The sequence below is a fragment of the Callionymus lyra genome, chromosome 5 (genome assembly GCF_982586985.1).
Source record: "Callionymus lyra chromosome 5, fCalLyr1.hap1.1, whole genome shotgun sequence".
In the NCBI taxonomy this organism is placed as follows: Eukaryota; Metazoa; Chordata; class Actinopteri; order Syngnathiformes; family Callionymidae; genus Callionymus; species Callionymus lyra.
This window is the reverse complement of record NC_141822.1, coordinates 11,967,573-11,978,200: the sequence shown is the minus strand read 5'-3', so window position 1 is coordinate 11,978,200 and position 10,628 is coordinate 11,967,573. Positions and strand designations below refer to the sequence as shown.

Sequence of the window (10,628 nt, the reverse complement as noted above, 5' to 3'; positions counted from 1 at the left end):
TTGCGATTGCTGACGTATAAATCATGCGATGTAATCTGGACCATCATGACCCACTTTGAAGACATGCAGGACGGACTCACTTTAGACTCATTGTTATGGCTTTAAAGTTAAACTAATGTATCTATTTATGTCTTAATCAGAGTCTGTTTGTACAAAAGTCTCTTTTCATTAAAATATTCACATTAGAAAATGATCTTAAGCCCCGCCCACTGATAATACATAATAATTCCCATTTACCATAACCACACCTTCTCTGCTGTGATTGGTCAAGCATCAAGGTTTGTCACCACACGTCATTAATCCCGGAAGTCACCATCAAGGGACTTGTTGTATAAAAAAAGTGGGGTGTGATTAGAGCTGGCTGGAGGAGGAGTGAAGCCATTATTACATCATAATGGACTCTGCTCTCGTAACCTCTCGTTCACCCAGATTTAAAACGGGGGAGACCTTTATAAAGTAACAAGTTGAAAACATGGTCCTGATGTGGGACCTACATCAGGAGAGTTGGGTTTTCACATTAGTTGACAATTACTTGATCGTGCACTGTGTGTTATGAATAAAACCAAATACTATTTTCCTTTCACAAATATGTTTACTTAACACACTTAAGAAACACATTTTCACTAAAATAATTGAAATTAATAATTAAAAAAAAAAAATCAAGTTAGTAATTATTATTAAAAAATCCACCAGAAAGTCACCAGAAGAACAAATGAACATGTTCATCATCAGGTACAAAACTGTGACAAGTCAACAAACGGGTCTTTAAAGTGCTCCTCCACAGTCCAGAGTCTAGTTTCTTTCTATCCACCCTTGAAGTGAGTGACTACACTGCTAAGGTTTCAATAATAAGGCAAATTACAATTTGGGAATTTACATTTAAAAAAAGAGGATTTAAAAGAGGTTCCGTCCCTTCTTGACTCGCGTTTTGTTTCTAAAAAACGACATTACAGTAAAAATATTTACCATCACATGTTATGTCTGTGAATTCTCTTTTCAGCTTTCGACTCATGTCAGCTCTTTAAACTTTGCAAAAGTCTGTGGTCTCTAGTCTTCTCCTGTGTCTCTAGATTGTAACTTGTGTCTCGATTTGGTCTCCAGTCTGTAATCTCTGACCATGTCTCCATATGTTTTGACTGGTTTGTGTCTAGTCTCTACTGGTCTCTCTTGTTTTTATGCATGTCTCTAGTCTCTACTGGTGTCTATAGTCTTTTGTTGTGTCGCTCAAAGTCTCTAGTCTTTACTCATGCTTCTATTTGTGCTACTAGTCTTTACTCATGAGTCTACTGGTATATGTTTATGTAGGTATCTGTAGTCTCTCCTTGAGTCTCTAATCATGTCTACTAGGGTCATTAGTCTCTACTCAAGTCTCCAGTCTTAACTAATCTCTTGAGTCTCTAGTCTCTACTCATGCCTCTACTGGTATCTGTAGTCGCTACTCAAGTCTCTAGTCTTATCTTATCTCTTAAGTCTCCAGTCTTTACTTGTGTCACTAGACTCTACCCATGCTTCGAAATCTCTACTCATGTCTCTACTTGCTTCATTAGTCTCTAATATAGTCTCTTGTCTAACTCTAGTCTTGTCTCTAGTCTTTACACATGCCTCTACTGATGTTCCTAGTCTCTACTCAATTTTTAGTTTTACATAATCTCTTGAGTATCTAGTCATTCCTCTAGTCTCTACTCATGGTCTTTCCTATTGTCACTAGTCTCTACATGAGTGTCTAGTTTTACCTAATCTCTTGAGTCTCAAGTCTTGTCTTTAGTCCCTACACATGCCTCTACTGTTGTCCCTTGTCTCTACATGAGTTCCTAGTCTTACCTAATCTCTTGAGTCTCTAGTCTTGTCACTAGTCTCTACTCGTGGTCACTACTAGTGTCACTAGTCTCTACTTGAGTCTCTAGTTTTACATAATCTCTTGAGTCTCTAGTCTTGTCTCTAGTCTCTACACATGCTTCTACTAGTGTCACTAGTCTCTATTTGATTCTCTATTCTTACCCAATCTTTTGAGTCTCTAGTCTTGTCTTTAGTCTCTACACATGCCTCCACAAGTGTCTCTAGTCTCTACCTGAGTCTCTAGTCTTGCCTAATCTCTTGAGTCTCTAGTCTTGCCTAATCTCTTGAGTCTTTAGTCTTGTCTTTAGTCCCTACACATGCCTCTACTGGTGTCCCTTGTCTCTACTTGAGTCTCTAGTCTTACCTAATTTCTTAAGTCTCTAGTCTTGTCTCTAGTCTTTACACATGCCTTTGCTAGTGTCACTAGTCTCTACTGGAGTCTCTAGTCTTACCTTATCTTTTGAGTCTCTAGTCTTGTCTCTAGTCTCTACACATGCATCTACTAGTGTCACTAGTCTCTACTTGAGTCTCTAGTCTTACCTTATCTTTTGAGTCTCTAGTCTTGTCTCTAGTCTCTACACATGCCTCTACTAGTGTCACTAGTCTCTATTTGATTATCTAGTCTTACCCAATATTTTGAGTCTCTAGTCTTGTCTCTAGTCCCTACACATGCCTCTACTGGTGTCCTTTGTCTATACTTGAGTCTCTAGTCTTGCCTAATCTTTTGAGTCTCTAGTCTTGTCTTTAGTCCCTACACATGCCTCTACTAGTGCCACTAGTCTCTACTTGAGTCTCTAGTCTTACCTAATCTCTTGAGTCTCTAGTCTTGTCTTAGTCTTTACTGATGCTTCTGCTTCTAGCAGTCTTGAGTCTCGACTTGTGTCTCTAGTCTTTTCAAATGTCTCTAGTCTATACTTATGAGTCTACTGGTGTTTCTAGCCACTACTGCTGTATTTAGTCTCTACAAGTGTATCTAATTGAATTTCTTGGCTCCAGACTGTAGTGAAAGTCAATGTCATGCTGTCGTTCATTCATGCAGGAAATAAATACAATCAGGTGAGAAAGAAGGCTGGAGGTCAAAGGTCAGAGGTCCTGTTCGTGCATCTGCTGCTGCATCTTCTGTAGCATCTGCTGCATCCTCCTCAGCTGAGGGCAGAAGACACACGTGAGGAGGACGTGAAGACGAACAGTGTGATGATGATGATGCTGAGGATGATGATGATATTGACTGTGATGACGATGATGTTGAAGGTGGGGTTTGTGATTATGAAGATGATGAAGAGCACTCACCTCCTCGTCCTTCTTCTGTATGAGCTTCTCCGTCTCTGCGGTTGGCGTAGGCAGAGGCAGGATGGGAAGCGGACTCTCCACCCGTTTGTCTGAGCTCATCATGCTAAAAATACACGGACATGTTAGGCCTCTAGGTGGTGCTGGAGTCTGTTCAGGGTCTATACCTGGTCATGTTCTGGATGCACTGGGCTCGGTAGTTCTCGTAGTGACAGTCGCTGGTCAGGTCCTTCAGGTCGTGCATGTGGGTTCGGACCAACATCGTTCTGAGCTTCACAAAGTCGCAGTGGGCCGGGTTTTCCACTGGGGACAGAACAGGGACAAGCTTTAGGACCGCCGCGGTCATGACCCAGTTCAGGTCTGAGATATTCTGGGTCTCACCCTCTACGATGCCCCAGGGGTACAGTCGACCTCTGACCCTCTGACCTCGAGCTTCAACCACCGTGTTGCTTCCAATCACTGCAAACGGAGAACTTTCCTGAGAGAAAGACATATGTAGACTTGTGTAAAAGATTAAGGTGAAAACAACACATGATAGTTAGAAACGTGTTAGTTAGAAACTTGTTTGTTAGAAACTTGTTAGCTAGAAACATGTTAGCTGGATCAATGTTAGTTAAAAACATGTTAGCTACCAAAATGTTAGCAAGAAACACTTTAGTTAAATACATGTTAGCTGAAAACAAGTTTGTTATAAAAATGTTAGCTAAAAACATGTTAGCAAGAAACACTTTAGTTTAAAACATGTTAGCTGAAAACAAGTTTGTTATAAACATGTTAGCAAGAAACAATATAGTTAAAAACAATTTAGCTGAACACAAGTTTGTTAACAACATGTTAGCTAGATCTATTTTAGTTATAAACATGTTAGCTAGAAACATGTTAGCAAGAAACACTTTAGTTAAAAACATGTTAGCAAGAAACGATTTAGTTAAAAACAATTAAGGTGAAAACTAGTTTGTTAAAAACATGTTAGCTAGATCTATTTTAGTTATAAACATGTTAGCTAGAAATATGTTAGCAAGAAACACCTTAGTTAAAAACATGTTAGCTGAAAACAAGTTTGTTAGAAACATGTTAGCTAGAAACATGAAAGTTAGAAAGATGTTTTGTTGAGGTTGAGAAATATTTATTGATTGAAACAACAACTAAATATAGTTTGGAAAACATAAAACAAGTATATATTTTAAGCATTCTGGGTTAATATCGCCAGAGTAGTGGAATTGTCAGGTTAATGACATCAACTCACCTTCAGCTCTTTGTCCTGCCTCTTGAAGTCCTCGTCTTCATCTGAATCACACTCTGGAAACTGGTAGATCTTAATCCCGAACTTATCTATCTCCTCTCTCAGCTGGCACACACACACACACACACACACACACACACACACACACACACACACACACACACACACACACACACACACACACATACGCACACACACACACATAAACACACACTCAGTTCCATCATCTGATCACCAGAACAGATGTCCATCTCTCACTCACTCGCTCCTTCAGCTTCCGGACCTCTGCTGGTGTCAGTGTGTCGGCTTTAGCGATGAGAGGAACGACGTTGACCTTCTCGTGCAGACGCTTCATGAACTCGATATCCACCGGTCGAAGTCTGAAGAGGAAATAGTCATCAATCATTGTGTGTGTAGATGATGATGATTGATATATACCTTAAAAAACATACCTACACATTATATTAAGACAAATAGTACACATATTAAAAATAACTAAAAAACACATATTAATAAAAACATTTTACAAAGTAGAAAATAATAATTAAAAAAACATATTAATGTAAAATGAACACAATAATACATAAAACACTAACTGCCTGTAAATGTGAAAGTATGCATTTACTTGTGTGTATGTATGTTTGTGAGTTAGTGTGCATGTGTGAGTCTATTTGTGTTGGTGGGTGCACGGTTGTGCCTGCGTGTGAGTGTTTGTGTGTGTGTGCAAACCTTTGTGTAAGTTTATGTGTGTGTTTGTGCCCATATGTGATTGATGTGTGTGTGCGTAGGTATGTCAGCGTATTTGTGTTTATGTATGTGAGTGTATTTGTGTGTGTGTTTCTGTATTTGTGTGTGTAGGTATGTGTGTTTGTGCTTACGTGGGTTTGTTGCATGTTCATTTGAGTGTGCGTGCATGTGTGTGTTTTTGTGTGTTTGTGCCTTTGTGTGATTGTTGTGTAGGTGCGTGTATTTGTGAGTGTATTTGTGTGTGTGTGTGTGTACCCGTGTCCAAAAGGAGGGATGAAGTACAGGCAGCAGTGGACTCTGTTGTCCTGGATGTTCTTGCGGTTCAGTCCACTCTCATCTCTGAAATATTGTTCAAACTGTTGGTCGATGAAGTCTGTGACCCGTGTCCAGCTGTGAACGCACGGCAGGGGTCAGAGGTCGTGGACAGACATTCATCAGAAATGTCTAACTCGCCACAATGTGATGCATTCTTTGAGCTTCCCAGTTTGAGTGTATCGACCTATGATGTGTTCAATGTTAAGTCATATTAATAAATACTACTGCGGTGCGTTCACTGCACAGCCGTCGGTGGCGAGTTCATTTTTTTAAGACTGTGGTGCGTTCACTGACCACCTCAGTTACTCACCAGTCGGAGTTGTTGACGGCGTCTCCGAACCCTGGCGTGTCCACGATGGTCAGTTTGAGCTTCACCCCCTTTTCCTCGATGTCCACCGTGTGTTTGGTGATCTCCACCGTCTGACGGATCCTCTCTGAGGACACACAACAGTGTGTGTTGGTGTGTAAGTGTTGTGTATACGTGTGTTGGTCTCACCTTCAGCATTGAGCAGTTTTCTGTCTTTATGAAGGTCAGTGAGGAACAAACTGTTGACCAGTGTTGATTTACCCAAACCGGACTCTCCTGTAACACACACACACACACACACACACACACACCCACACACACACACACACACACACACACACACACACCCCCACACACACACACACACACACAGGTTGATGACATCCTCGAGATGAAGTGAACACGTCACGGGAGGTTCTGGAGGACCCACCGGCCACCATGAGCGTGAAGTCGAATCCCTTCTTCACCGACTTCCTGTGCAGCTGAGTGGGCAGAGTCGCGAACCCGACATAGTCTTTCTCCTGAGAAGAGGAACCAGCAAACGAACCGTGTAAGTGGGTCAGTGGGATTTACCCGTCATGCATCTCATGCCTTATTTACAGAGGAGCTGGTGGTCCAGGAGGGGAGAGAGAGAGAGGAAGGGGTCATTGAAACGTAATCTAGTGGAAACATGGCTGCAGGTCAATAGACGTCCCAGATGAAGATGATAATGTCAGCGAGGATGATGATGGTATGGGGACAAAGATGAGGAAGAACATGATGAAGATGAACTGAGGAGGATGATGGCGGTGACACAGATGATGATGATGATACAGTTGAGGATGATGGTAAAAAAGATGATGATTGTAAATGAATGAATGATGAAGATGCTGTTGTCAGTGAGGATGATGATGGTGAGATGAAGATGATGATGATGATGATGATGGTGATGATGATGATGATGATGATGATGATGATGATGATGATGATGATGATGATGATGATACAGTTGAGGATGATGGTAAAAAAGATGATGATTGTAAATTAATGAATGATGAAGATGCTGTTGTCAGAGAGGATGATGATGATGATGATGATGATGATGATGATGATGATGATGATGATGGTGATGATGATGATGATGATGATACAGTTGAAGATGATGATGATGATGATGATTGTAAATGAATGAATGATGAAGATGCTGTTGTCAGAGAGGATGATGATGATGATGATGATGATGATGATACAGTTGAGGATGATGGTAAAAAAGATGATGATTGTAAATGAATGAATGATGAAGATGCTGTTGTCAGAGAGGATGATGATGATGATGATGATGATGATGATGATGATGAAGATGATGATACAGTTGAGGATGATGATGATGATGATGATGATGATGATGATGATGATGATAATGATGATACAAAATATGATGATTGTAAATGAATGAATGATGAAGATGCTGTTGTCAGTGAGGATGATGATGGTGAGATGAGGATGATGAAGCCAATATGGTGATGATTAAGATGAGGAAGTGAGGGAAGAACAGTCAGTGTGACTTCCGTTTTCACACCCAATGTGTTTCTGTGAGTTTGTGTAGGCTCCCCCGCACAAACTCTCTCTCTCACACAGACACAGACACACACACACACACACACACACACACACACACACACACACACACACACACACACACACAGACATTGAGCTGTAACTCGAATAATTGTGGTTTCGTTTGAATAATCAAATTTCAAACATAATAACCTTAAATATGTATTATTAAATAACATCTCATCTTCTGACAAATCAGCGTTTTCACAAAAGCATCGAGTCTTGTTTTAGTTCGGGACAAACCGAGCGGAACCGAACCGGTCCTTAGGAATTTATCTGGTAAACCTCTCACCTCCTTGTTGTCATCTGGAGATTCCGTGAGTCCATTTGAGGGCGAGAAACAGAAACACTGTCAGTTAGGGTGGTTCCGATCGAAGTTCTGACTCTACCTGCGCAGACTCACCTGTGCGGGCGACGCGGCTGCGGATCCGGCCGCTGTTAGCGGTCATTGTGTCTCCAGAAATTCGGTTCCGACAGGAAGCTGGTGGGTCGGTGTGGCGGCGCAGGTAGTTCTGTGCCGGTCCAAACGGGCGCAGACTCCTAGACGTGCAGGAGAGAGTGACGCAGGATTCCTCCGTGTCTCATCTTTGTCTGAGCTCAGCATCCAGACTGGACCGGAGACGCTGCACTTCAATAGAACCACCGCTGGGAGGCGCCAGAAGTCCGCTGACGGGTCGTCTTTGTCTGGGAACGAGACGTTGACTTGGTTTTGAATTCTGGTGATCACGAGAATCACACATGGTCATTCGAATTCGATGGCACGACTTTAGTCACGAATAAAATGTGAGCACCTGTGATGTCTCACTCTGACACAGTTCTCTGACGTCCTCTTGTGTTGCTGCAATACCTCCCTCTGCCAGCAGATGTCCTACTTGAGTCATACCCTCAGTATTTATTAAGAAACATTAAAGCTACTTAAAAACTCTAATTAAAAAAAAAAAAACATAATAATAATATATTAAATAATATGACATTGTTGTGGCGACACAAGGACACACACCTGAGGAACAAACATGTTCAGCAGCAGAACCTTCTGGACCATGGTGGTCATCAAACAGTGAAGTCATTGTATCTCAATGCTTCATAGCGAGATTTTCCTGAGTCAGAGGAACCGCAGAAGAGCCGGTGATGTTGCAGTAGTACTTTGCTGACACCTGCTGGATTCTCCGGGAATCCTCCGGGTGTTCCTGGTTGTCATGGGAACCAGCCAAAGCAGTGACAGTTGTAATTACAGGATCAGGGCGGCCTGGAGTATCTGATCTGCGCATGTGCAGGAGCAACGCAAAATCAATCCAATTTAAACTTTTTTTTATGGTTAAAAAATGTGTTGATTTGAGATGCTAAGAAACTTTATTGGAAAGGTTTACAGCGTCAAAAACACATTTACGTTCTGTAATGAAGTAAACATAAGCAGACCTTTGATAACTTCATTAGTCAAGTTCACTTCCTGTTCCTGTGCGGTGTCACTTCCTGCTTCCTGTTGCAGCAGGTGATTCACGTTGGACCACCAGAGTCACTGTGGATCACTGAGAAGGATTTATGGAGTGGGTGTGGAGGGGTGACAGGGGTTGTGGGGGGTGAGAGGGTGAGGCGGGTGAGGCTGAGGGGGGGTCAGCACGAACAATGATGAGAGCGACACACTCGACGACCGAAGTTTCCTTTCCAGTGTTCAGACCTCACAACAGCTACACAGTCGCACAATGAAAGTGTGTTGTCATTGGACCTCTCACCCTCCTCACCCTCCTCACCCTCTCACCCTCTCATCGTCTTCGCCCATCAAGCTCCATAGTAACCTTAACGTAGAAATACATAAATATAGTTGTTTGTGTGTCTGCAGAAACTCTTGTGCTGTGTCTCAAATCGCATACTAGCGTACTCAAAGTTAGTATTTTTATTGCTTAAGTGCGTCTCAATTCTTATTATGCAAAATTTAGTGCGCCATGCACACTAAAGTGGCATACTAAAACGCCCACAAAACTGAGTATGGTTCGATGGACACTAGCCACCCTAAACGGCTCCATCTTAGTGACGTTTTAAACGGAAGTTACCTTATATATAAATGCATATACAGTATATACATATACTTACAGGTGTATTTTCAGCAGCAGTAGGAGGATAAACACGTCTTCGGTGCTGATACCAGCGTAAATATCTCGCGAATATTTCGATTCTCATTTTTTTTCCTTATTTATTTTTCCAAACTTGCAAAACGTGCTGCTAGCAGGTGTCGCTAGCGTTCCAACAGCTGGTTGCAACATCGTTAAATAGTAGTAGAAGAAGAAGCTGTCGCGTCATTTCCTGTTAGTGTGTTTGATGCAGTGTTTGATTTGAGACATACTATCTGTGGAGAATTTGCGTACTAGTTAGTACGTACACTATCCTGATGCATACTAACTTCTAGTATACTAAGAGAAGTATGCGATTTGAGACACAGCATTGGTGTGAACAATGTTTGTGTGTGCGTTGACTTCCTCCTGCACTCACAACAACATGTCTGTTAAAACCTGCAGGAAAGAGTCTAAATGTCCGACAATGGTCACGTGACCTGCGGGAGGGAACACTTGTGTGTTATCTTGTGTATCTCTGGAGAATGTGGGTCACACAATCAGGAGACGCACTCGTCTACTGGGCGGTTAATGACTGTGTGTGTGTGTTTGTGTGCACGTGTGCGAGCGAGTTATCTCTGCGCGGATCAGGAAGTGGTCGTTTACTTCTGGGATGATCGAGATTGTGACGAAAATGAGTCGGAAATGAAAGTCGGAAGAAGTTTGTGCGACAGGAAGTGTGTTAGCAAGATGATGATAGCTCAGTGACTCCGTGACTCAGTGGTCAAGTCACACACTCTGGTCCCTAGTGACTCAGTGACTCTTTAGCTAAGTGAGTCTTCAGCCTAGTGACTTGGTGAGTCTTTAGCCTAGTGACTCATTGACTCTTTAGCCATGTGAATCAGTAACTCTTTAGCCTAGTGACTCTTCAGCCTAGTGACTAGGTGACGCTTTAGCCTAGTGACTCTTCAGCCTAGTGACTAGGTGACGCTTTAGCCTAGTGACTCAGCGACTCTTTAGCCAAGTGATTCATTGGCTCTTTAGCCTAGTAAATCGGTAACTCTTTAGCCTAGTGACTATTTAGCCTAGTTATTCATTGACTCTTTAGCCTAGTGACTCAGTGACTCTTTAGCCTAGTGACTCAGTGACTCTTTAGCCTAGTAAATCGGTAACTCTTTAGCCTAGTGACTATTTAGCCTAGTTATTCATTGACTCTTTAGCCTAGTGACTCAGTGACTCTTTAGCCTTGTGA

General features: G+C 42.0%; 1 protein-coding gene across 1 annotated transcript; it reads right to left on the bottom strand.

The window, feature by feature from the left end:
- Window positions 1–573: 573 nt before the first annotated feature.
- Window positions 574–7,910, bottom strand: septin5b (septin 5b). The gene is made up of 11 exons (XM_087790945.1): window positions 7,721–7,910; window positions 6,166–6,256; window positions 5,925–6,011; window positions 5,739–5,862; window positions 5,369–5,503; window positions 4,629–4,746; window positions 4,370–4,471; window positions 3,505–3,601; window positions 3,291–3,426; window positions 3,127–3,229; window positions 574–2,982 (listed from the first exon to the last, which is right to left on the bottom strand). The coding sequence occupies exons 1-11, from the start codon at window positions 7,778–7,780 to the stop codon at window positions 2,920–2,922; spliced, it is 1,116 nt and encodes a 371-aa protein (XP_087647071.1). The 5' UTR covers window positions 7,781–7,910; the 3' UTR covers window positions 574–2,919.
- Window positions 7,911–10,628: the final 2,718 nt, after the last annotated feature.